At 46.6% G+C, this 27,983-nt stretch overlaps 1 protein-coding gene across 25 annotated transcripts in view; it reads right to left on the bottom strand.

The window, feature by feature from the left end:
• The window catches only part of DCC (DCC netrin 1 receptor), a 555,466-nt gene that overhangs the window by 511,936 nt on the left and 15,547 nt on the right, over positions 1 to 27,983 (bottom strand). For 2 of the 25 annotated variants that reach the window (XM_039544158.1, XM_039544159.1), the window contains exon 8: positions 20,355 to 20,752. The exons of 22 other annotated variants lie outside the window; for them this stretch is intronic. In XM_039544158.1, the coding sequence (XP_039400092.1) occupies positions 20,739 to 20,752 (14 nt within the window). In that variant the 3' untranslated portion in view covers positions 20,355 to 20,738. Of the gene's footprint in view, positions 1 to 20,354; positions 20,753 to 21,900; positions 22,070 to 27,983 lie in introns of those variants that run through there. One more of the 25 variants, XM_039544157.1, reaches the window with a different exon arrangement.

Below are 27,983 nucleotides of genomic sequence, written 5' to 3'. Positions count from 1 at the left end.
GAAACTTTACAGGTGAAAAGGAAGGTTAGGCTCATGTGGTGGTGTTAGTTTTCAGCTATAGACAATAAAATGAAAAAAAGATCCTGGAAGGAGATAAATTTGGACTCCAGTTCAGGTCTATGCACTCTGCTGAGAATGGGGTGGGCATTTACCTAGTTCACACAGACCCATGTGGGAAGTTACCATTTGGCAACAAACCCTGGATCCATCAGTCTATGGACATCAGTTACTTTCCGACACTCATTTTTCCCCCCATTTAAAAAAAAATTAACAGATGCTCTTTATGTTCAATATTCACCCGCCAAAAAGTCTCCTTTTATTATGCTATTCTGATGTTCCCTTAGCTAGTGCCTCTTTGTTTTGTCATCCCAGAGTGAGTAATATTGCTTTCTGCCAAGAGAGCAAAAGAAGCTTAAATGTTTTCAACCAGATTCATCCCCCAAAAAACAAAGCATTTGGATTCACTTCAGAGGAATCAAACTGTTTTCAGTCCAGGCATCTGAGGGTAAAGTAAGATGTCATTTCTGCAATTTGCATTTAGCAGTCTATTACTGAATTAGGAGCCTATTACTTCATCTCTGCTATAGTGCCATTAAATCTTTTTTAGTAGATTCTTTCAGTAGAATTTCACCTTAGAGATTTAGGGGTCAAATGCCATAAGGTTTGCATATTATATATCATAAGCCCACATGACATCTCTACAGTTATATTTAATGTAAAATATTATAAAAATATTTTGCATTTTCTTAGCAATGTTAAACTAGCTAAACTACTACTCTACATGCCTGGGGGTTGTATTGAAAACATTTTCCTGTATATCATAGTATATTTCTATTAGAATTAGTCTCAATAATATCTGTTATTGTTTTTTATAAAGTAGAAACAATGTGCCAGATGCTTTACAGACAACTACCCTGTAAAGACCAGAGGGGACATTTTCTAAGTACCTAAGCGAATTAGAAGCCTATATTACCATAACTTTCAGTGAGGTTTAGGCTCCTAAGTCATTTAAGTGCTTTAGGAAATTGTACCCCAGGTCCTTTCCCTGGAGAAGTTATAATCTGAGTCCTGGTCTACACTGGGGGAGGCGGGAGGAATAACATAGCTGAAGTCGACATACTTAGATTGACTTACCGTGGTGTCTTCACCGCGGTGAGTCGACTGCTGCCGCTCCCCCGTCGACTCTGCCTGCGCCTCGCATGATCCTGGCCTCTCGTGACGCTGGAGTACAGGAGTCAATGGGAGAGCACTCGGGGGTTGACTTATCGCATCTAGACTAGACACGATAAATCAATCCCCACTGGATCGATCGCTGCCCGCCAATCCGGCGGGTAGTGAAGACGTACCCTAAAACTCCAATCAAACTGTGCCTACTCACAGGTGTGAATTTAAACACCTGCATAAACACTTGCAGGATCTAGTCTTAAAACTGTCAATGCAAAACAAATGGGGTGAAGTAGAAACCAAGACAAATCTGTGTGCTCAGACACTACTGTTTAACATAGATCTTCTTAGCTCTACAAATCTGTCCTCTTATTTGGGTGTGGGGAGTATTAATGAGTTGGAGTCTCTGCTGGTGTAAGCTGATGTGTCACTGTAGTCGGTAGCTGATTTACACCAGCTGCGAATCTGGCCTGATGTGTCTAGTTAGTTAAGGCTCCTTTACGGAGAGAGCCAAGGTGAAAAGTTCTCAGGCGGCAAGGGATAGAAACAGCATTATAAAAGCTAAATATATGGATTAAGGATGGACTTGGCGAAGGAGAGGGGAGACGTGTGGTTACCAACATAGGGGGCTGCATAGGAAGGGGCCTGGCACCAAGGGTGTGTGACATGAAGAGAACAGTCAATTGCGTAGCTTTGTAAGAGATGAGGGTGACAGGGAGCCGAAAGAGATCATAATAAAGATAGGGGTTTTTTTTAAATGCATAATGATGAAAAAAGTGTTAGCCCCCTGCCCCAATCTGAAGAATTAAGACAATTCTCACAGAAATATTCCCCGCAAAGAAAGTTTTATTGTGATCCATTAAGTCATCTGTAGTCAATGCTCAACAATTATGGTGGGTTTACCCCTCTGCCCCCAGTTCCCATTTTCAAATTTGCCTGAAGTGTTATTTTTAAAACCTAGTCATGCAGAAAGTGTATGTACTAGAGATTTTTCAGCCATCACACAGTCTTATATGACCTATATATGACCTAAACAAATAGTCTCAAAGGGACTGTCCAGGTCTTAGGCCAAATACACAGGCTGGTTAATGGTCCCTTTGTGACACACTCAAGTGGCACAATGGAGCCATAATCTAAGTGCAAATGCCCAGCAGAAAGACATCCTGCTGGCACATCCGCATCCTATTCCAGCACAGGGACAACGCAAAGTTCCACTTCAGCACAACAATCCTCCACTGGCTTAGTCCCATTAAGGAGTCTAAACCAGTCATGCAATTTAAAGTTGCCTGTCAGCAATCAGGTTGAGTCACGGCTGGTACTAGTCAGGGAGCCAGAATCAGCCTCCTGACTTGTCCCACCTGGCACAGGAAACAATCTAGCCCATTATCTCCAAAACGGCTTTCCCCTAACCAGTTGCTGACATTAAGCTCAGCTCACATTATCAACATAAAGAATTTAAAAATCTATTTTCCTTGCCATCCTTTACGCTGATTATTTACTTCTTGAACTTTACTCAGTGTGACCAGTGAAGATTGACTCTATTTTCCCATCTAGATACTAATACTGCAGGAAAATGTTCTGTGAGCGTCAGATGTCTTTATGGTCAGTTACTTTGCCTTAGTGAGTTTTGCTTTCTGATTCAATGCACTAGCACAGTGTTTCTCAAATGCAGCCAATGTGGCCACATGTGGCCACCAGGGGCTTTTCTTGCAGCCACAGTCTCCTGGGCTGGAGGGGGGGGGGGCAAAGTAGCAGCCACTCCCCCTCTCTATTGCTTCTGGATGCCCTGCCTTGGTGTTGGTTGCTGGGGATGCCAGCTTGGGTTGGGCCATGTCCCTCTGGAGACAGCTGGGGCACAATGCTGGAGGAGCAGGCAGCCGGTGAGTTCCCCACCTTCCCAGGGGTGGTGGGGGTTCAGCCCTGGGGTGGCAGGCTCAGATTGCACGGCAGCAGGCCCCAGGCTCTGGAGGCGGGGCTTCAGGCTCTAGCCTCCTACTGCCTCCCGCGGCCCGCCATTCAGGGCTTAATTTGTCCCCAGGCTTGGCAGGGCTGAGTAAGTCTGAGTAAGCAGTTTTGATTTAACTATTTAAATGCAATCCTGACTGTGTTTGTTTATATAATAGATTTCTGAGAGGTCCAAAGTCCATAACCAGGCTTGAATCTCATCTACCTTAAAAAAAAGTCAGAGGTTGCTCAGATCCAGGGCTTTGTTCTTGCCTAGTAGAAATAGATGCATTACATGAAGTTCTGATTCAGATGTCAGCTCCCCTGAAGTTTGTTCAGGTCTGTGGGCTTTGACCTCGTTCCATCTCTAATTCACAGTAAAATTATATATATTCTTTGAAACAACCTAAATTTTGGGCTTAACATGTCTTAGCAATGTCTCTAAATGGAGGAAAAAAACCCACTGAATGTGCAAAGTGATGTAGCTTTTAATATTCACTAAGAGTTCCACGTTCCACCTGGGTTTGAATCACTGTGAGTGTAGCTATCTGTCATCCACACCAGCTGAATTGTTAATTTTCAGTGACAATACACCTGTGGGGAAACAGGAAATACCACCCTTATTTTTTTTTTAATCCACTGACAAATCCACATACTGCTTTGTCCCTGCTCAGACAGAAATCAGAGGGTACAAATCTCTTCATCTTCCTTTCAGCACTTCTTGCCAAGGTGCTAGTGGCTTGCAGCCAGTAAATGGAGTAGGCTTCCTGCCAATCACCAATGAAACCATTTCATCTGCTTCTCAAATCAGGAAGTCAGCAAGAAAAAGTAAAATGCCTTTCACTGCTGTCGGAGCTAGAATGAGCCATATTTCAAAATCCCTAATTAAAAACAATAAAAATGGAGCTTTTGTCATCCGCATGCCATGCATTGGTAGTACACTGGTCATAAACAATATAGTGTATTAATTTCAAAACTCAGCTGTTTGGAGCAGGGACCTTGTTTTTATAAGTGTTTGTACAGTGACCAGCACAATGGAGTGGGATCTCTCAGTGCTATTACAAAAGAAATCATTAATAATGCATATATTTATTCTTCCCCATATTCAAACTATTTAGTTTCTCAATCACTTTGAAGACACCTTTGGAGAAATTAAAATTCCTTTGGCAAAACCATAAAAGCTTTCTTCTAGATCACCAACATTTTGACCTCCGCTTGAGTTGAATGGCTCACAATTGTCTGCCATGAGGATGCCTGAGAGATTCCTTGAGCAATGCTGAAGGAAATCCCTAATGCTCTGTTATGGAAACAGAGTGATATCATACTCTGGGTAAAGAGATAGTGTATAACGTGGCATGTCTTGTCCTCTGAGGATGAGCAATTGCTCCTAGACCCTCATAACTATATTCTGCTGCACAGGAGACCTACAGCATTTCCACTACCCAGACAGATTCTTCATTGTGAGACAATGATAGTGAGCCCAGCAAATGGAACAAAGGTCAGTGAGATTTGTGTAAAACTAACACATCTGTATCAGCAAATCCTGTTCATCGTGGCTTATGAATCTAGCTCTGTATTTTGGAGCTGAAGCTTTTAGAAATCTCAACAGCTGTCTAATGTCACATGACCAGTGGGTTTATTCTTAAGTAATATCATGAGGTAGTCTCAATATGACAGACCAGTTCTGACATGCTGAAGGTCAAATGGTTCAGTCAGAGGATTGACTGCTGTCATAACTAACATGTTGCGCCTGGACTAGACTATAGGGCAGAAAATGCTTGTGTATGGTCCTTTTCCAACCTTTAGCGTGAAGCAGGGACCATCCATCTTTAGTCTTTGGAAAGTGCTGAGATTCAGAACACACCAAAAATAAAAAAATTATTGCATGCTGCATATCCTCCACTCTCTACAGTGGCTTTCTATTGAATACTGAGTCAAGTTCAAGGCCTCAGCCCTTATTTCAAGCCACATAGGGTTTGTCTAGGCAGCAATTAAACACCCGCAGCTGGCACGAGTCATCTGGGCTTGCAGGGCTCGGGATACAGGGATGTTTAATTGTAGTGTAGACTTTCAGGCTGGATCTGGAGCCCAGGCTCAGGACCTTCAGGATATAGAAATTTCTTAGGGGTTTCTCCCAGATTGTGGAATAAAGTTCCACAAGAATTAAGGACCATCTCAAATCTCACCACCTTCCTCTCCCAGTGCAAGATGCACTTCTTTGGTCTGCCTTCTCTAATAAATGCAGAGCTGTGAGTACATATTAACACAAAACCAAAAAACACACAACAGCAACAAGAGACCCTTCCAAAACACTCTACACTACATGCATGATTCTTCTCATGGGGAGAGGATGAGAGAGAATACAAACCACATGTGACAGATGTCAGCGATGTTGTTTCAACTGCTGGAAGGGTGCTCAGATGCTACAGTGATGAGGGTGGCATAATCAGCTATATAAATTAGAAAACACTTTTCCACCAAACTGAGCTGAATTTGAACAAGCGGTGACTGTCATAATTATAATGTTAGTTTAACCAATTACTACCTTCATTTTAAGCCCAATTCTGTGCTGAGCACCGTTACTTACTTCAGTGGGCTCCCATTTACTTCAATGGGCACTAACGTCAATACACATTACGGATGGCAATGTTTTGCAGCTTTGGACCCATTGTTTGTTTATTTACAGCAGGGTACAAAGCTTAGTGCTTTTTTCCAAACATTCAAGATGGATAGCTCAGAGCTCACAGTCTAAGCAAACAGACAAGCTGGCAGATATCAGGGTAAAGGGAACAGCCATGGGCAATTTATATAGGTCTCCGATCACAGTAAGCAGCATGACAGAAATGGGTCTTTAAGAGGGACTTAAAGATGGAGAGAGTAAAAGTCATGTGGATGAGATCAGGGAGGTGACACCAAGCACAGGGGGCCGTGTGGAAGAAGGTACAGAGATGATTGTGCACGAAGCTGACAAACAAGTAAATAAGGCTGGGAATATGGATGGAGCAGAGGGGAAAGGAGATAATACAAAGCTTCACAAGTGAGAATTCCTGCCCAGTAATGCCGATTATAATTGAATTACTATCAGGTAATGCTTTTAGCACTTTGGTTCAGCATAGTTCCACTGTTCACATCTGCTGCCTGAGGAAACTCTGCAGGCCACCAAGCCTGTAAATGCTAATTGTGATTCTTCAGGGGTGATGGAATGGTGGTAGGGCCCTGGAGGACAAACCTTCACAGCTCCTTGCCTGGGGCAGGATGTTGTAGAACCCTGAGGCCTCCCAACAGGGGCCTTAAAGGGCCTGGCACTCTCCATCACATTCATCTACTAGTAAAAACCAGAGGGAAGTTTTGAAGAAGCAAATTAGTTGACAGGTTCATTCCGAGGAACTACACAGCCAAGAATTCAAAAATCACAGTTCAGGCCCCAAAAATCATGATATTGTCTTAAAATCATGAGTTGTTGTGTTGTTTTTGTTTGTTTGTTTTTTTAAATAATTGTTTGGGGTTCTGTTTAGTTGTGCTTTGCTTATGGCCTTTAGGGTTCAAGTTTATGCTTTTCTCTCCAACCATCAGGGCTAGAGAATTATTTTTTTTCTATATAAACTGAGATTTTCACATAATCACATGTATCCAAGAGCTAGAACTTTAAGGAAAACACCAAATATCAGGAGGTTTGTGATAAAGACTCAAGAGTTGGCGACACTGTACACTTATGAACCTGTACTGTGAAGGAATAGTATAACATCACATAATCCATATTATGAATAATGCCAAGTACTATAGAGGCATGAACATACAAGAAACTTAGTATACTAAGCATTGTATCATTATAGACAGAAATATTCTTATAATACAATGAAATTCCTCTTATGCCCACAACATTTATATATTTCTTTATAAAGATACAGTTAAATGTACTTGCTACACATGGGAAGATTTGGTCAGGAATTTATTGCCCTCCCCCCCCCCCTTTTTTTTTTTTGGTAAGCCATTCACTAATAAAATTATCCTCCCCCTCAAAAGAAGTTATTGTCTTGCTCATGGACGCAGGTGGAGAGTGATAGGAATTTGGGTCTGGCAGGTTGTGAGGGACCAGGGCATAGGTGGGCTGGCCTAGCAGTCACAGCTATACTGGGGTCCATGTCAGAGTCAGTAGTGATGAGCAAGGATTGGCCTCCTGGTGGCACTATGGGAACATCAGCTGTCCCAGGTTCTGCAGCCCCAGATTTTAATCCCTGGAACCTTACATCACCCACCACCACCACTTAGGGGCATCCTTCCTCTGGATAGGTTGCAGACTTGGTTTATCCAAGTGGTATTGATGAAACCTTTTTCCAAGTCAGGGGCATGGACATGGACAACAGGTTCCAAGGAGCATTCTTCAGGATCATAGCCCTCCCAATTGGTTAGGTAGTATATTATCCTACTCTGCAGTTTAAAGTAAAGGATAGCACGGACTACATATTCCTCAGACCCCTGGATCTGGACTGTCAGAGGTAGCTGTTGGGACTAATCATAGAATCACAGAATATCAGGGTTTATTTTTTATCCATAGCTGAGGATGGGTTACATGAAATTGAATAGCCCCAGTGAATTCTTCAGTATTATGTTTTCCGTATACTTACTGCCCTTCCCCCCCCACACTGGTTTATGACTGCACAGAGGATATTATGCTCAACGTTTGCATTTCACTGCTCTGTATATCAGGGTTAGATGGGGATATATTGTAGCAGTACTAAATTTGTTCAGTGAAAAATAAAGTTACAGTACGGTGCATCTTAGGTGGCCTTGACACTTCATGAAAGCCAGAAAATAATCCAATTGTATGATGCACCTCTCTCCTTCCACTCAGACACCTTCCCCCGCCCTCCATCCCATGCCAGGAGTCTCAATGGGTTTGGAAGCAGCTGCTCATCTCACCCTTTCAGCAGGCAGAAGGATAGTAGGCAGCAATCATCAAGAGCAACAGGGAAAGTAGTCATACTTTTGCACTTACATAATGCTGTTTAACCAGTGAGCTCAACATGAGGTATAAATGTTCATCCACTCACAAAGCCTTTCAGTTTTTTGGTCAGGTGAGCAAGCATCATTTTGTCAGAGACACATTTTACTGATGGAAAAACCTACAGAAAGGTAAAATCACTTCCCAAGGCTATAGAGGGAGCCAATGGAAAAGCTGGAAGTAGAACACAGGAGTGCCATCTCCAAGGCCTCTGCTCTAACCACAACACAACATTTTAAAGGAAAAGGATGCTAGGGGAGGCCATTTCTCCTAGCAGTGAGAGCCTTAAGGCCAGAGTTCAATTCCCAGCTCTGCCTCTGGGTGGCCGTGGGCAAGTCATTTCACCTTTCTATCACTTTCCCCAACTGTAAAATGGGGATCGTGGCACTTATCTCCTTTGTAAATCACTTTGAGATTTAGTGATGAAATCACTATATAAGAGCTAAAAGAACAGGAGTATTTGTGGCACCTTAGAGATTAACACATTTATTTGGGCATAAGCTTTCGTGGGCTATCAGATGCATGTAGTGGAAAATACAGTAGAAAGATATATATACACAGAGAACATGAAAAAATGGATGTTGCCATACCTACCTAGTCTAATCAATGAAGGTGGGCTATTATCAGCAGGAGAAAAAAAAACTTTTGTAGTGATAATCAGGATGACCCATTTCCAACAGTTGACAAGAAGGTGTGAGTAACAGTAGGGGAAAAATTAGCATGGGGAAATAGTTTTTACTTTGTGTAATGACCCATCCACTCCCAGTCTATATTCAAGCCTCATTTAATGGTGTCCAGTTTGCAAATTAATTCCAGTTCTGTAGTTTCTCATTGGAGCATATTTTTGAAGTTTTTTTTTGGAGAATTGCAACTTTTAGGTCTGTAATTGTTGGTCTCTAAGGTGCCACAAGGACTCCTCATTCTTTTTGCTGATACAGACTAACCTGCCTCCCACTCTGAAACCTGTCACTATCTAAGAGCTAAGTATCGTTATTTCTACTTATTACAGGCTCTTATACTGCCATAATCACCATAGGATCTGAGTGCCCTCCAGTAAAGTGTTAACTGACATGACTAAAATCTGCCATCCTTTTTTTGAGGAAAAGGAAAGGGGGCATTTCACCTTTAGTCCTGCCGTGTGCTGGGTATTCGTTGTTCCCGGTTTTAAGCCAGACAGACCCACGGTGGGGGAGAGAAAGGACAGACATGTGGGGGAAATACGGCGTTTGTTGCTGTTCTTGGACCACAGGACGGCAGGCTGCTTTAGGCTGGCAGGACGGCCACAACACCTGGTCTGGTCTCAGGCTCACATCCTGTCAGGGACACCATCTGGCTGGGTCTGTTCTCCTCAGACAGGACTGGGTGGTCTCGTCTCGCTGTGGTGATGCGCGCAGTGCAGCTGATTTCAGGAGTCGCGGAAAAGCCGAGGGAGCGAGAGAGGACCGGCGGGAAGAAATAGTGGGGCAGATAGTAACCCAAAGGGGACGCAAGGTTCTTACACGTCCCTGCAGCGCTGCCCATCGGCTGTCCCCACTGCTGGGCTGGGGATTGGGTGCCAGGAGGGTTTTCAGGAGTCTCACAAATGAAAAACAAAGTTCCTTGAACAAGAGCAAGGTCTGCTGGCCGGGAAGGAAGTCCTCTGGTCTGGTCGGCTCCTGCCCTGGGGTGAGCAGGATGAGGCAGCGACCTGGACAAGATGAGCTGGGATGCTGGGATCCAGGTGAGAGCTGGGCTGGGATTTCTTTTTTTTGCCTTCTCTTTTTAAGAACCCCACCAAGGAGGCCATGGGGGGCACAGTTCCTCTGCTCAGTATTTTGTCCACCACTTAGCCCGAATACTCACACCACCGATTTTGGCCCATTACTTTCCGGCCCCATCGCTTGTTTGTTAAGTCCGACTTCAGCCCAGTTCTTGAGTCGCCCCAGCCGGCCGTGCTTTGCTTGCACTGACTCAGCCTCCCGCATCTGTTTGCCCTGGTTCATCACATTGATTGACCCCACTTGCTTTCTGTTTCCATGGTTCATCTCCAAACAGGCAACGAACCACAGGTTCTTGTGCCATCGGAGCAGCAGCCCTCGGAGACAGGACAGAGCCTTGAACCCTTCCCCACCTCCCAGCCAGCCAGGCCCCCTCCCCTTGAGCAATATGGGAAGGGCAGGGAGGTCATGACCCCTCGGCTAAGAGCCCTGCACTAGCTGGAGCAGAGCAACAGGCAGACCCCAGCCCTTCTGGGCTCCCTTCGCTGCTTTCACTGCAGGCTCCCTGCCCGCAGGGCCCTGGGAGGGTGTTGGGATCATGAGCCCTCACATCGCTCAGAAGGAAACTGAGGCGCACGTCCTTGGAGCTGGTCAGCTGAGGCTCTTGTGTCTGCACAGGGGCCGACGAGTCGAACAGGCCCAGAGCTGGCCCTGCAGGAAGCCACCCTGTGCCCCATGGCAGAGGGGCCAGTTGGTCTGGCCTGTCTCCTCCTGTGTGTTCTGGTGCCATCCTGAGCTCCCTCAGGAGCCGGAATCCCTCCCCCATAAGCGGTGTGCAGGGCTGCATAGAAATTCATGCTCCCTCTGGCCCAGTCCTTCCCTGCCCCATTTCCCCCCTGCTTCCTGCCCATCCTTCACCACCCCCGTTCGCCCCTTGCCTCCATCTGGTCCCATCTCGCAGGGCCGCCCAGAGGATTCAGGGGGCCTGGGGTCTTAGGTAGCAGGGGGCCCCACTTCGGCAGTAATTCAGCGGTGGGGGTCCTTCGGCCCCAGGGCGGAAGGACCCCCCCCACCGAAGACCCGATGCGGAAGAAGCTCCGGGCCCCCGGAGCGAGTGAAGGACCCTCTCCAAGGGCCCCAAAAAACTCTCGTGGGGGCCCCTGCCGGGCCTGGGGCAAATTGCCCCACTTGCCCTCCCCTTTGGGCGGCCCTGCCATCTGGTCCTTCCCTGCCCTGTTTCCTCCTCTGGTCACATCCCGTTCTACCCTGCCCCCGTTCACCCCTCTGGTCCCACCCCATCCTTCACCACCCCTGTTCCCTCCTCGCCCCCTCTGGCCCCATCCCATCCCATCCCATCCTTCACTGCCCCTGTTCCTGCCTCCTTGCTCTGTGTCCCGTCCCCGCCCCGCCCCCTTCCCACCTACCCCTCTGGCCCCGTCCCAGCCTTCCCCGCCTCTGGCCCCATCCCAGCCTTCCCCACCCCATCCCCTCCTGTGCCCCATCCGGCCCTGCTCTGCTACCCTCCCGCCTTCCCCTCTAGCCCCATCCCATCCTATCCTTCCCCATTCCCCTCGCTCTTCTGGCCCTGTCCCATCCTGTTCCTTCTCTGGCCCCATTCTCTGGCTTCCATCCTTCTCTGCCCTGCCCCAGCCCCCACCTTCCCCCAGCCCCATTTCATCCTTCCTGCCCCCATCCCCACCTCTCTTCTGCGCCCCATTCCATCTTTCCCTGCCCCATCCCTGCCTTCCCCCTCTGTGTCCCATCCCGTCCTTCCCTGCCCATCATTGCCTCCTCCCCCTGCGCCCCCTCCGGTCCTTCCCTACCCTCGTCCCTGCCTCCCCCGTCTGCACCCCATCCCATCCTTGCCTGCCTCGGTCCCCAGCTTCGCCTCTCCCCTCCGTGCCCTGTCCCGTCCTTCCCTGCCCCCTCTGTGCCCCATCCTATCCTTCCCTGCCCCCACCTCCTCCCCCATTTTCCTGACATCTCCATTGGCCCAGACACCAGGAGCAGAAGGGACAGCTCTTCTGTCCGTCCGTCCCCCCCCCCCCCCGCCGCGTTGTGGGTTACAGGCACAAGGCCTGCCAGCTGGTGCTCCCGGCTCAAGGGAAGAAGCAGCCGCTACATGAACTACGCCGCCATCCTCCTGATCTCCAGAAAGGCTCAGCCGGCGCGGGGCCCTGCTGCTTGGCAGAAGAGGGTGCGGGCTTGTCTACACCCCCCTGAGCACTGCAAGTTTCAGCACTGGAACATGCCAGTGTAGACAGTGCAGCAGCGCTGGGAGCTACGCCCCTCGGGGAGGTGGGTTTTTTAGAGCGACCACACAAGCCACGTTAAAGCGCTAGCGCAGGGCTGGTGTTAAAGGGGTGGGGTGGAACAGGCTGCGCTGCGCCTGAGGCCGAGGAGCCAGGCCATTTCCTCAGGAGCCGGGGGTGCTTTGCCCTGAGGGAGGCTGCTGCGCAGGGGCACACAGATCCCAGCTCCCCCTTGTGCCCACAGGGTGGGCTGCGCTCTGCCATGGCTGGGGAGGGCTCGCTGGTGTAAGGGGTGGGCTCAAACCCTCCCTGCAGAGGTCACTCCCGTCCCCTCTCCCATGATGCCACAGGGCCAGGCCTACCAGGGCAGCATCTTGAGAGGTAATTGCCACCTTGTCGCCCTCCCAAGCCAAAGCCAATGGGGAGTCCCCCAGGGACCCAGAAACAAACCAGGCACTTTAAAGCTCATCCTTCCATGCCCCAAACTAGTGACCCCAGCCAGCCACCCCACCTTAGAATCTGACCTCAGCTCAGCTCATGGGGCAACATCCACCCCAGGGCTCAACTCTGTCCCCCCACCCACACACACCCTGCTGGCTCCTTGTATCTGCAGTAACAGGACAAGGCCTCTGGCTTGGCCTCCGGCCATCAGCTGCAGCTTACCTCAGGAACAGGCCTGCCCTAGAGCTCACTGATTATGGATAAATGCCAAATTAAGTTGGGTTGATGCTTTATTTTTGCAATTAAAGAAGTATACCTGCCAGCCTCCCTGCACCTGCAGGGCTGTGTGGGGATTATTCACTCCACCGTGGAACCAGAGTGGCTAAATGCTTTTATCCTCTCAGGCTGAAACACAAACACAGAGGCAGAAAAGCAAGTCTGCAAAGAACCCAATTTAAACAAGTCTGGAAGCAAAGCCCAGAAGGAGATTGCAAAGCCAAAGCCTCAATTGCAGCCTCCCAGACACAAAGCGCCTCGGAAAGAAAGAAAAGCAACTCTCGGCCCCGCGGGGAGCCTGCCGCGTGTGAGGAGCGAATGTGAGGGCTGCGAACGCTGCCTGCCCTTCAAAGCGCCCAGCGTTGACATTCTGAAATAAGGTTTCCATCAGGCGGTCTGTATTTCATGGCCAACATGAAATAGACAACACACAATTTGCTGAAGGTATTGACAGAAATATGCCGCTTCTTAAGGTGCCATAAAGGGGTCAACAGCATTTGAGATGCTTCTCCAGCCTGGTGGGAAGGATGCTCCGCACATAAATAAAGGGGATTTCACACTCCTATCTGACAAGCACAGCTGCAGGCCTTGGAACCGTCTGTGCTTTCAAAAATTTAGTCACAGGCAGCAAAGATAAACAAGGAGTCACTTGCATTGTGAGAACCCCAGGACTGCAGGGACCTGGGAAGGGTTATTTAAACGTTTATTTTCCCCTCTCCCCAAATCAGACATTTTTACCTGGATTAATTCTGGCAGGTGCTTGAAGTGCTTGTTTCCCTTTGCAGTACCCAAAACACAATTTTGAGACTATTTTAGACTGACAGCTAAAAAACATGATCAAAGCAAAGGCAGCAGAGCTAATGCACTGCAGCACCAGGGAACTGAATGCTTTCTTAAAGAACCTTCCCAAACCAGAATCATTCCAGAGCCCATTCAAACTGTGAGCTCTCACTTCAGCTCAAGTTTGAAGGGCACAGCACTAACCACCAACAGAACGAACCCATCCCAACGTAAAAGTTCTCTGCTTCTGAAAGCCAAACTCGTGTGACATGCAGGCTGACTCATAACCCTGGGTCCTGCAAACATGTATTTAACACTATGTGCAGAGTCCCATTCAATGGGACCACACGTGCCTACAGAAAAGCACGTTTAGATAAGCCTTTGCACAACCAGATTTAAGTCACCTTCTTCGTTAGCTCTGGGCCAGAGCTGGTTGCCGGTACAGATTGCCATCGCTCCAGTGTAGAGCTCTGACAGTTTCCCCTAGCTGATGTTGTCCTTCTGTTTTAAATTTTGCATCACAGGCTTCAAAATTATGCAGAATTTTTCTTTCATTCGTGAAAGATTTTAGCAATAGCTTCCAAAAGAGAAGTGTTCAAGGAACAGTATTTTGGACCACCACAATCTGTTTACATTAAACTCAAGTTTCTCATTCACCTTTGAAAATGGGATTTAGGTCTTGACTATCAGGGGAATACCATGAAACTGACTGATACCATGTTTTACAGACTGCCAAGGCTGGAGATAGGTTAGTCATTGTGATTGGTATTTTGTTTACACGTAAGGTCAGTGTCAATGTTATGCTTTACCATAAGTTATACACACTGATGAAGATAGTGTAGCTATTGCACTTCAGACTCAAAATTAGGTTAATTAGAACTGGTAATTTGGTTTGGGTGAAGGCGGGGGTGGTTTTGTGACAATAAATTAGGAGTCTTGCTATTTTACCAGACAATGGAATTTACGTTTAAATCTTAATTTTGTATTTCCTAATACTGTATGCTTTGGAAACTGAGAAATGAGCGATGGGCATGACTGGAACTCAGGTCAATGCAGCTGTTTAGGACTAGTGATGCCAGCGGTGTAACCCGCCTGCAGGGGCACTCTTCTTCCAGTAGAAGAGTGGCTTAGTGGGGGTGGTTTAGCTTAAATCCCTTCTCAATTGATATAAACCAAACCAACAAAGGCCTTTTGGATACTGAACTCAATGTCCATGAGCCTCAGACCCATGCAGCTCAAATGGCTAAAATTCAGACTTTCACTTAAACCAAAAAATCTTTTCCCACACCGACAAGGCCAAAGGCTCTTAAGTAATTTAAGCATTGGAAATGTTACCTATAGCCTAAAACCTATTTGTGTTGTTGTAGGTTGCCACTACTGGGGGCTCATTTTCCTGTTGCTAGACTGGATCAATTACCTCCTTAAATCAGATTTTATTCTCCAATGCACAGCCTCGTTAAAGGCACACACAGCTCAGTCACACCAATCTCACTACAATCTAGAATTCACCACTCGGTGCTGGAGGTAATGTAATCTACCATTCTGAGATGATGGAATTCTTCAGAGCAGACAGGGCTGCTTACAGGATTAGAGAGAGAGAGAGAGAGATGCTATAAAGAGGTTCTCTCTCTCTTCATTTTTGTGTGGGAATACAAAGGAAAAGGAAATAAAATGGCCTGCTAAAGTGGTGTAAGAGGACAAGGCAGTCTGAGCAACCCAAAACACAGGTTTTATTGAAATACAAACAAAATTACAGCCAGGGACAGCTTTTAGGAACAGCATTTTCAAAACATGGGAAACAAAACAAAAACTCCTCGGTAAGCTTGAAAATCTGGTACCAAGTTGTGGGAACCCCATTTTCAGAACTGCACCTAACTAGTACAGGAATGGTGGCCCAATGGCTATTAGCTAGTTACACTGTTGCTAATGGCCCTGTGTACCCATAATCAGACTAGCAAATTGTAGGTTTTCAGCCCAGCCTGAACACATCCAAAAATAAAACTTTAGCTCAAATGCACTTTTTTTTAAAAGAGGAAACCAGAGAGTAACTTTCACCAACAGGCTTCTCAAACTCCCCTTGTTTCTAACCCTGGAGGAACATCAAGTTGCTGGGTGGTCAGGTGAAGCTTTCTTGTAAGGAAGACCACCACTGATTTATCCTGCATAGACATTCTGCCCCAGCTCACTGCTGTCCTGTGCCTTGAGACAATCACTCCCACCACCACAAAGCTGCTGTGACAAGCCACAAGGGCAAGGGCACCAATGAACTGGGTCCTGTGTCTCTCTGCAGGAGTCACTGTCCAAACACCAGATCTGGCTCCGATTTAGGAAAAGGACTGTATTTCTGCACAAGGCAGAAGATGCTGGGTGGTCTCTGACATCATAGCCCTGGTTTCCAGCTCAGGTACAAGTGCCTTTGGTGGGTCCATTTCAGCAAGAACACAGCATTTTAGAATTAGATATTCTAATTCTACAACCAGATCCTCAGCCGTTGTAGACAGGCATGGCTCCACTGAAGCCGACTGACACTAGAAGAGGATCTGGCCGATTGTACAGTTCCTATGTGTACCACTAGTCACAGCTGTATCTGGGTGCCAACAGGAACCACTGTTTTCAAGGGATTTTGGTCCAGACTGAAACTTGGTCACAGGCAAGCACCTTCCAGCTGCCAGTTTGAGGGTGACAGAGAGCTTCAGATACGTTCCCACACTTTTTGAAGTGGTTCTCCTGTTATTAGGACATTCCCCAGGCCATTCCCCTACAACCTCAGCCAATGCCCATGAGGCTTCTGAAGACATGCAACACAACAGCTTTTCTAAGCAAAGCAGCTACAATTTTTCTCTGAGTTCATGTGAGATTGAGACCTCATAGGGCAGTGACGTATCTTTGGGCTGCCTACACCACCAGCACTGCTAGAGGCCCTGCTAGAAAGGATTACAGCCCGGTTTCATTCTGGAGCACACTTTCCTAAGTGACTTGAAAGCCTTGAACAGGGCCAGGCTTCAGCACAGCTCAGTGATACGCTGCTATCCTGTGTACAATACACACTCAAACTCTGTTTTAGCAGAGATGGATCCCTCCAGCACTGCTGTACTTGGTGGGGGTGACAGACCAAATGAACTGACTGCTCACAAACTAAGGATAACGAATGTGGAGAGTGGGTTGAAAAGAATCAAAGGGATTGATTCCTCACAATCCAAACCCACAAATAAAATAAATAAAAACTTGTGGGTGTTAGATCAGCAGAGTGTTTGTAACCTCAAGAGCAGCTGAGTGCAGAGTTCAGCAGCGCTTTGCCTAGATCTGGCAGAGCAGAGGGGACATCAGAGTAGGTGTCCTCTTCTCCAAGATGTCCCCTTTCAAGTTAAGGTCTTATCTTTCAGAGGGTTAAGAACAAAAACACCTCTGCAGCTGCAGTAACTTATCTGCAACCTATTAGATAAAGGTTATAAACAGCTTGCTTCTATTTCAGTTAGGCGCCCCCATGCTGCCAGACCCCTTTTGGGTATGCTTTGAAAGGGGCGTGGGTATGTTGGTTATTTATTGCATGGATCTTTTAGATCAAAACTCAACCCAGCTTCTGATAACAAGTTAGCTGTAAGATCACAAGTACACGTTGCTAACACCCTACTAAGATGAAAGGGCAGAAGGTGGGGCAGGCAGGGTGAGGTCAGAGCTTGTCAGTAGGAGTGCTGCAGGTGACAGGCTGGGACAAGACACAGCACTGACTGACTGACAACAGGGGGTTATTTCCATGATCACATAGTGGGGGGACGGGGTACTCTGCCCTAAACCCAACTGAGAATTTCCTTGCCCTTTAACACTAGAGAGCGGGAGTTTGAGACACATGCAGCTTTGGCCTAACTGCTCCACTGAAGCCAGTGCCTCCCACTAGCATCACCTGGAGCAGGCAGGGTCTCTGCACATGGAAGTTTCCCCAGAATAGCTACATCTGTTTAAGACCCTGTGTAGACATTCTGTTCTAGAATACGAGTGCCTTGTTCTCATTTAGCTTAATCCACTTTGGATGTGGATTAATCTTTAAACTAAATTAGAAAAGGGTTCTCTTACTCAGCAGTAAATGTCCACACAGGGAGTTAATCCGGAACAGCTATTTCAATAACTTTCCCACTGTAGACAAGCCTGCAGGCCAACACCAAGCCCTTTGGGTGATCCCAGAGGTAGCTCCAGGCAATGCTGTTTCAATTCCTGCCCTGGTGCTGACGGGCACGCTCAGTGTCTGAGGTCTGTGCACCTTCCTGCCTCCACAAGCCTTTGAGGCAATGCATCAGAACAGTTAGCCTAAAAGCAGTCCCATGACATCTGCCCTCTGGAGGAGAACATGCTGCCCTAACAGGACACTGCAGAATGCATTCTTTAGAGGTGTTATAGACTGTGCCAATCTGGAGTGTGGAGGTTAGAGACATGCTGCCACTACATACAATTGTTAGGGAGAGTTATTCTGCATGCACTGGGATTTTCACAGACTAATTTTAATGGCCAAATTAAAGCTGTATAGTTTGCTTTGCTGCTAAGAAGTTGACTATTTAACTCTGCCCTTAAGAGAAATACTTTCAAGTTGCAAAGACTTAAAAAAAACTACCCAACAAGTTTTATAACAGAGCTGATGCTAATAGAGGGGAAGGTTCTACTGACCTGTTATCACAAGTTTTCAGACATTTCTCTCATCGGGTTTGCAAGTGGGACCTACTAAACCACAATGCCAGGTGTGGAACACTGAAATCCCTACCAAGAGAGTATCTCATGGATGCAGCAATGGGTGCAGGAAGAGCTCACTAACTAGAGCACATTTCTTGTCAGAATGGCAGGGTGGCAAAAGGGGATTTGGCTACACTTGCCTTCTGACCAAACACACTTCACTCCCTCAAAGGGCCAGCCCTATATGTGTTTCCATGGTGACAAATGGATGTCAAGCGCAGTATTATTTTTAGAACATAAGAACATAAGAACATAAGAAAGGCCGTACCGGGTCAGACCAAAGGTCCATCTAGCCCAGTATCTGTCTACCGACAGTGGCCAATGCCAGGTGCCCCTGAGGGAGTGAACCTAACAGGCAATGATCAAATGATCTCTCTCCTGCCATCCATCTCCATCCTCTGACGAACAGAGGCTAGGGACACCATTCTTACCCATCCTGGCTAATAGCCATTTATGGACTTAGCCACCATGAATTTATCCAGTCCCCTTTTAAACATTGTTATAGTCCTAGCCTTCACAACCTCCTCAGGTAAGGAGTTCCACAAGTTGACTGTGTGCTGCGTGAAGAAGAACTTCCTTTTATTTGTTTTAAACCTGCTGCCTATTAATTTCATTTGGTGACCCCTAGTTCTTGTATTATGTGAATAAGTAAATAACTTTTCCTTATCCACTTTCTCAACATCACTCATGATTTTATATACCTCTATCATGTCCCCCCTTAGTCTTCTCTTTTCCAAACTGAAGAGTCCTAGCCTCTTTAATCTTTCCTCATATGGGACCTTCTCTAAACCCCTAATCATTTTAGTTGCTCTTTTCTGAACCTGTGCAGGATCAAGTAGTGATGCTAGGCGAAGAGTGAGGAGGGGCCTTTGCTCTTTACTCAGAATATCAAATCTCTTTTGTGCAGTGGAGGGGAACAGGACAAGGCAGATTTGACTAGAATGTGATGAGCCAGATCCTATGTCTGGCTGACACGCCGATGCTGGAGCCAGCCGGGGACGGAAATATCTTCTAGCGTAATTAATGCAGCCTAAGGACTACTTGAAACTATGCTGACTACAGCAGTTCTCCTGAGACTGCTCTTTGGGTCAAGAATGGTTGGAGTGTACCATGCTTTAGGGAAGCCCACTCCTGCACTTCTTTGCCCCAGGAGAAGGGGGCAGGTAGCATGAAACCCGTTATGCCAGCTTGACATCAGGGAAATCCCTGGCTGCCCTCTGTCCCCTTTGCTCTGCTGGACAGACACAGATGGACAGAGCTATGGACCAGGACCTGGCTGGATATTCTCATGCTTTAATGTCATCCAGCTCACCTGACACCAGGTGCTGGACTGGGGGGGGACAGTCCAGCATGCATAATACTCCTGACACCCCAGCCCAGTCCTTATCAAAATTAACATTCCCTCACCTTCCCCATGAAGCACACGGACACCTACACACACTCCTGCTCAGAACTAAGCACCACTGAGTATAAAAGTCATTTGCAAGCCCCCACTGCACAAGAGAGTCTGAGCGAGACTAGAGAGGGGCACCAGGCCAGAGGTGCTCAAGCAGCAGCATGCCCTGGGCACCATGTATGAGGTGCGGTGTTAGGGCCCAGCGCAACTGTTTTATTGATAAGGCACCATTTCAAGAGACTCAGACTAAACTCCCTCTGTGTTGGCTAAGCACTCGCCGCCCTAACCTCACTGAATCCCCCATCCCAGCTCCCTTACAGATGGACTTTTAGGCCTAATCAAAACAGCAATGAGAATATTTTGTTTAAAAGGCTTTTTGCTTCGACTCTCCCATACACCATCTACAGTCTGAATGGCAGCTCCTTTTCACATCTAGGTGGATGGGCACAACAGGCAGCCTTAGCGCTGCGGCTGATCTGACCCTGGGACACCCGAGGACTAGTACACATTCAAGGTCTCTAGAGGGAAACTTAGAGGGACCCAAACATTCAGATGCCTAACTCCTCATCAGGGAGAGCCGTACCACTTTGAGAGCTTACCCCCAGTGTGAGGGGGCCCACATGGACCAATGGCCTGACCTGGCACTTCAATCCCTATGAGAGAAACGCACCATCAGTACCATGCAGGGGTAAACAGCCACAACACATTTTAATGCAAAGACATGCAGGAGTCCAGCAATGATTAATGCAAACACCCTACAGGAGGTAACTTGTAGAGCATTCGGATTCAGACCGTTTGAACTCTGCTAGCTCCTTGGCACCAGCGTGTATGGAGTTAGTTTTTGAGAATCTCTGGTATCAAGGGTTAACAGCATTCTGTCCAATTACCTTGGTCGGGATGATTTCAGGACAGCAGCCAGATATGTGAAGGACAGTTCTGCAGGAAGGTTAGGGCTGCGAGTGCTTAGCCAACACAGAGGGAGTTTATCTGAGTCTCTTAACCAGCACCTCACATTTCTAAAGGAAACAGATAAGCATTCAATAGCAGCTTCTTCTCTTCTCTGGTCTTCAGTTACCAGCTCCTGCAATTAGATTACAAAGCAAGACATTGTAGATAATCAATAGCAGCAGCTCTAACATCATCCCCCAGTTGTAAGCATCAGACAAGCTGCTTCGGACTCAATGTAGGTGCACAAGCTACCACCACCCCCAAGTCAATCACTGTGTTGAAACTTTGAGACACTTGGACTGTTCTTCCGCACTCGTGCTCAGAACCAGGCAGTTTGCGGTCTCACCAGGGCAACGAAGCAGCACTCCTCGTGCTGCCACCACAAGAGCACAAGCAACACCTGTACTAGCACAGAGGAGCGAGTGTTTTGCTCCTTGGTCAGCATACTAGGGAGCAGGGGGATGGGGCTGGAGGCCTGGGGGCTCTTTTATATACACAGAGGAGGAGGGAATTTATTCTCCACTTTAGACAAACTGTTCTGTTTACAAGCAACATGCAGGAAAAGCTTCCTTAACTGGGGGAAGCAGACGTCTCACTGCTCTATACAAAGTCCCAATGTATGGTGGTGCTGCTGTTATTCCCGCCCCTCTGGCTGTGCTCATGCAAGGGCAGGACTAGTGCCCAACCCGAGTGAGCTCAGCATTAGTTCCTTCCCCAAAATAGACCCAGCCTGTCTGGCTGGAGCTCCAACACCTTCACTGGAATCAAAACCAAGCAACCGTCCTTACTGCTGTGACTTTACCCAGCAGAACAAGGCTGATCCCTCCCGTGCATCAGCCCGTAGTGCAATGATTCATTAGGAAAGATCAAATATGAAGCACAGGTACATTCTACAGGTCTCTGGGAAGCCCTGCTAGACTGGATCCTCACCACACCTTGGCTAGAAAGCTGGCTAAAGCTTTCTATGACCTATTTGGGCATGTTAAGGGTGGTTACCGCACACTTGGAATAAGTCCTTCTGCTTTAACTCACCCTCAACCAATCCAATGTACACAGACACCTCTGAATTCATCTCCAGTGTGTGTTTATCAATGCTGTGACCTTCAGGCATTGAGCTAAGCCATTCCCCCTTCCTCTCAAGTATCCTTCTCAGAAAACCTCATCTCACAAGATTAATGTACTAGAAAATCTAATCAGATACAGGTGCAAACACTCCCATGGTGGCCTGCCCATACAGTGACAAGACCAATTGCAGGTTTTGTCTGTGAAATGTTCCAGTACCTGTCCAATGATTCCAGGTGGAGAGTCCACATGTAGCAGGATACCTACTTTCCAGCATCTGGAAATGGTCTATTATTCCATAAAACAGCCAGCCAGCCCATAGTGATGACTGTAGCAAAAGCTGATGAGCCATTGTTTTTCCAAGTACCAATTTCCCATCCATGCACCTCTGCATTAAAAAAAGCAGAGGACTGCCAACAATGCATCCTCTACTCCCTAGACACATGCACCAAACAGGTTTTATTGTGAAATTGGTACAATATCCTGGCCTGGCTGGCTAGCTTTTTCAATGTGGGAGGTGATTAAGCATCTGGTTATACCCAACAGGTTTGGTTAAAAAGGAGTCCAAAAGAGGAGTGTTTTGAAGGCAAAATGCAAACTTCACTGCTGCTCTAAGTACATCCACTTAATGGGGCATTTTTAAAGTATAGTACTGGCTTGAAAAATTGAGGATATTAGACAGTTCCCTTTACTCTGACCTGCTACTTAGGTGCATTTATTTGTTATCTTTCTGCTTACTTTACTGACCAAACTACTTCTGTTAGCACTGCAAAGCCAGCACAGCTGAGAGTGAGAGCTGGCTTGGGTACAGCCAGATTAGTCAAACTGAGTTCCAGGTGCAGAATTTCTAATTCTTGGCAATGCACAAGCCAGCGTGACTTTCAGATTCTTACTTGGATTCTAAGCTCTTTGGGGAAGGGACTGTCTTTTTGTTCTGTTTGTACAGCCCTTAGCACCATGAGATCCTGGTTGTAACAACAATATAAATAATATCACCATGAATTTGCAGGCCTAACAGCTGGGGAAACCACATTTCTTGGGAATTAATCACATCTCTCTCAGCTCCCCTCCCCCATAGCATAGTGTATTATGATTTTCAGATTTTTCTTAAATGAGTGCATTACAACCAGACTGTTAGACATTATGCTTTTGAAGCGTATTCATCACTCAACACTTCAGAGTTACAGTTACATGAATCCTGACCTGCTAGCTCAAAATACAGTGATAAAAATAAAGGGTGCGAAAACTACAGAAATAAGCTTCACACCAAGCCCCCATTTATGTGGAGTGTATTTTGCACTGCAAATAACTGCGCCCACGATGCTGCATCCTCAGTTCATTCATGCTTTCGCCTGGCAATTTACAGCTGGTATCAAGTAACGGGTGTACTTCAATGGGGATCTCCTGCAAAGTGGAGGCCTGCTTTTTTTTAAACTGGCAAATTCCTACTCAAAGCGTTTTAAACCCTAATAATGCTATTTTGTGCTTCTCCATCACCTTTCATCTGAGGATGCTTCATAAGTTACATGTTGATCTTCTCAGATAGCTAGTAATACTTAGCTTGCAGGGTGACTATTACTGTCCCTCCATTCTATAGATGGTGAAACTGAGGCACAGAGAGCTTAAGTAACTTGCCCAAGATCAAGGAGACAGTCTCTGTAGCTGGTGGGGCTCACACTGGGAACAGATGCCCACATCACAGAAACTCTGTCAGATACTCAGAAGTAAAAGACCATAACCCCCCCGGTAACGTTTAAACTAATGGCCACTTGAAAGAGAGCAAGATATTGCAAGAGAATTCCTTTGAAGCCTCAGGCATCCCCAGAACAGGACAGCTTTATGGCCAGGACGTCACAGCTACAGTTTGACAAGGGGACCAAGACAAACGCTCAGTGGGTCACACTTCCTTCCAGTTAGTGCTTGCTGCTGTCTAAGGGGTAAAAAGATTTTCAAGTAAGTACAGGGCGAGTACATGAAACTCCCTCCATAAGATCCAAATGGCATGGAATACAATGAGGCGGTTTAATAATAGTTACCCTGAACTCCATGCTTTGGGGATAGGGCCATTAGGACACTGGGCAACTGAATCAGTTTTTTAAAGAACAAAACCTTGAGAAGAGTCATATGTGGCAGAGTTCATAAGAACATAAGAGCTGCCATATTAGGTCAGATCACGTTCCATCTCGCCCAGCATCCTGTCTCCATTGGTGGCCCCTACCAGAGCTTCAAGGGGAATAAACAGAACAGAGCAATTATGGAGTGATGCACCCCTCTCTTCCACGCCCAGCTTCTAGCAGTCACAGGTTTAGAGTCACCTAAAGCAAGTGGGTAACATCTTGGCTAATAGCTATTGATGGATCTATCCTCCATGAACGTATCCAATTCTTGCTTAAACCCAGTTACACTTTTGGTCACCACAACACCGCAAGTCAATGAGATCCACAGGTTAGTTGTGCACTGTGTGACAAAGTACCTCCTTCTGTTTGTATGAAACCTGCTGCCTATTCGTTTTATCAGGTGACCCCCTGGTTTTTGTATAATGTGAAACGGGAAATAATGCTTCTCTATTCACTTTTTCTACAACAGTCATGATTTTATAGGCCTCTATCGTAACCCCCTTAGTCATCTTTTTAGTCTCTCCTTGTATGGAAGCCATTCCAGACCCTTGATCATTTTTGCTTCTCTTTTCTGAACCTTTTCCAGTTCCCACAACCTGACATCAGTTTCAGAGACCCCCCATCCCCTCCACTGGCATGATGTGTAGCTGACAGGAAAGCAGGACAGCCATGCAGCAAAGGGCTGAGATAGGGCATTCACAGTAGGGCATGGAGCTGAAGCCCAGGGTCAGACTCTGGGAGGGGTGTAAGCCATTTCAGCACATCAGGGATGGACTCAGATGACTGAGAAAAATGCCAAGTCTTGAGCCCACACTCCCCAACAATGACAACAGACTCATCCATAGACACTGCTGTGCACAGACCCAGGCTTGTATATAAGGGAAATTTTCCAACATTTACTCCAGGAGGAATTTTAAGCCACAACACAATGCAAAAATTCATTTCCTCCCCCTCACACCCCGCCCCCCCGGCCAGCAGAATTAGCCAGCAGCTCTGCAGCACCGTCAGTAGCAGATGCGGGACCAACCAGAGCCTGGCTCTCCAACTTGCAAATACATGACACTGCCAGGGGGACGGGGAGCTGGACTGTTCCACGCAGGTGCAGTTCCCAGCATATCCTGAAGGAAGGAAGTGGCATGCAGGAAACTCTGTACAAGCCTGGGACCCAGCATCAGGCTGTTTCTCCCTCTCAGTGGCGTAGCCAGGTTCTAACATCAGGGGGAGCGAACACATTAAAAAAGTCACCACCCAACATATCAAATTACTAATTACATACTTTTAAATTCATCATACATATTTATTTTGTACTTAAAATAAAAACACAAGAATGATCCAGGCAACAGAAGTGTTTGCACAGATTATACTTAGATATACTTTAGATTCTAGAAAGTAAATGACAATACAGTAGTTTATAATTGGCCGGTATTTTTTTAAACCTGTGATATTTTTTCCAGTTACTAATTTCATTTTAAAAATCAATGAAATGCACTTTATTTATAATAGATTGTAATATTAAGTCACCAAAAAGGCATGACAAATACAAGAATGAGAATTGGTGAGCAAAGATCTCATAGCTCTTCGGGGTTTACAAAGCAGTAATTTCCCCTAAAGCAGCTTCACTCATGGGGGGAGGGAGGGGGAGGTTAAACAAAAGACATCTCTACGACACAGGTTGGCAGTCTAACATTTTTGAAACACTGAGTACTGAAAGTTAGGGTTTTTAACCAATTTAAGCTGTGTACGTGCACACACACACACACACACCCCAACAAAAAAAACTTTCTTCCTGCTTTCCTATCAACCAGTTCTGTTACTACAGGAATGAAATCTAGACATCCCACAAAATAGCTAGTTCCACATTGTTCTTCAAACCTCAGATCAGTGAAATGCAGCTTTGCATTTGAGATACTATATGACTTGAGTACATTTTGCACTGCCTGCAGCTACACTGACATCAGGAGAGGAGAAGAGGACATGACTGTCCCTAGCATATATGATTAAAAAAAAAAGGTGAGACACACCCACTATCAATGCAACAAGAAGGGAGATCAGTAGCTAGGGCCAAGAGATAAGATGCAATGAAACCCTCCTGTACCCACAACCCATATCTGAAAAGCATCAGTCGCTCTGCAGATCAAAGAAAGAAAGAGCAGCTAGTATTCAGCCAGACAGGATCCTTATTGACCTATATAGGAGAAGTGCACTCAAGTAAACTGTAGCAGTTTCCCAACAGAGTTTTCTTATAGACTTATTTATTAAGCAAAAATTAAGATTAGGAGTCTGATTTAAATTATGTAAATTTTCAGTTTGAGTTAACTGTGGAATTATTGCAGCTACTTTTATTTTACTCATGTCTTCATAAAAAGCTACCAAGTTATAACAGATAATTACAAAGACTAAAGTACATGCTTTAATATAATTAGGACCGGGCCACCCAAGATGAAAACTATACCATGGAAGAGTCCTACAACCAGGTATTTGAGGCCAATCCTCTTATCAATGGAATCCTCAACCAAACTGTGAGGAAGGAGATGTGTACACCCTCTAACTTTTGACAATAATTCAAGGTCAGCCAGCCACCAAGAAGAGCACCATTCATATTCTGGTTTTGGATAAAACACCTGATCTTGCCTACATCATAGAAACCTTCCTCCCTCCAAGCCTATAGCAATAAAGTAACCATTAAACAAGTTCTGAGTCAATTGTCTTTCTTCCCAATTTAGTTTTAACAAAAAAAGCTGCAATGTAAGTAGCTATGGGAGATAACAGTGCAACTACTAGGTATCGGTGGGGGAAGTGTGCTAGTTATGTCCTGGATACACTGGTCTGTTAAGTGTTATTGCTTTTAATATGCTAATGCAAACACTGTAATAGAATATTAGTGTCCCAATGTACTATAGCTTGTTTTAACTTATCGTAATACTAGAAGAGGTGCATGTGAAGCTCTCTAAAAGTTGACACTACAGCAGTGATATTCCCAAGCCAGCATGCATAGGGCTGGGGGTGGGGAAGGGGAGTGCATCTAGGTATAAGTAACATCTCACACCAAACAGGAACTTCTCCACAGTTCATTGCAATTTGGAAGTGTGATTATTATACCTTGTCTTACAAACACCACACACAATTACATATGCACAAGGTCAATAATTCCCTCCTCTCCCCCGCATATACAGAGTTGTGCTTCTGGATATAGTATCTGTCTGAGATTAATATTGAGCTCCCAGCTATTCAGGAAGCAGTGAAGAGTCAGCAGCCAAGCCACAGGCTGAATCCTACTGCAAACAGTATGGGTGACGCATGAGGCATTCTGAAGCAAGAGGAGATTACTGGAAAACTTTAAATAAGACACAGAAAGAATACAGTTTTCCTAGGTTTTGTTTGTCGGATTTATTGTATGATGTATAGTAAGTGTTTAATATAAAAATCAGGTAGTAGGGTTTAGAATGTTACAACAAGAGATTATGCTATTACCATTATCCAGTCCACTTGCACGCTACTATTTTGAATTAGTGATAATTTACAGAGAGAGAAAGAAGAAAGAGGGGAGGGGGTTAAGCACGGGAAGGGGGGCAATAACCCAACGTTTCTCCTTTGCCTCCTGGTCCTGCCATTCCCTCAGCCCCCTCCGCGGGGAGAGCCCGACATCATCCTCGCCTCCCTGCTCCGCTGGACCAACTTCAGAGCACAGAGACAGCAGCGGCCGGTGTCCCCGCGCACCCCCTGGAGCAGAGCGGCGGCTCGACTGCAGCAGAGTCATTCCCCGGGCTGCCACTGCTCGCAGAGAAAAGACGCCACTGAAGACAGACCACGAGAAACACCCCCGCCCGCCTTTTTCTTTCCTTCTCCACCTCCTCCGTCGGCACCAGCTGGGCTTCAGAGCCACCTTACCCACCGTGTGGCCGCCTCGCTCTGCATGGGGCTGCCGGGGGCCAACGGGGCTGCTGCTTCTCAGCCCCCTCCCACCGTGCTGCCGCCCCTTCCCCTCCCAGCAGAGCTCACCCCTGCCTGGGCGGCATGCGCCAAGCGGGGCTCAGCTTAGCGAGCCGGGCAGCTGCGAGTGGACAGGCAGGAGCCTCCTCCTCCTCATCCCTGGGGAGCCAGGCAACCAGCCGCTGCCGCCGGCAGGCTGGGGATGCAGGAAGGCAGTGCAGAGCTGAGAGCCAGCCGGCGGCCGCACACAAAACC

This window comes from Mauremys reevesii, linkage group 6 (assembly GCF_016161935.1).
Source record: "Mauremys reevesii isolate NIE-2019 linkage group 6, ASM1616193v1, whole genome shotgun sequence".
Classification (NCBI taxonomy): domain Eukaryota; kingdom Metazoa; phylum Chordata; order Testudines; family Geoemydidae; genus Mauremys; species Mauremys reevesii.
This window is presented reverse-complemented; position numbering and strand designations above follow the sequence as displayed.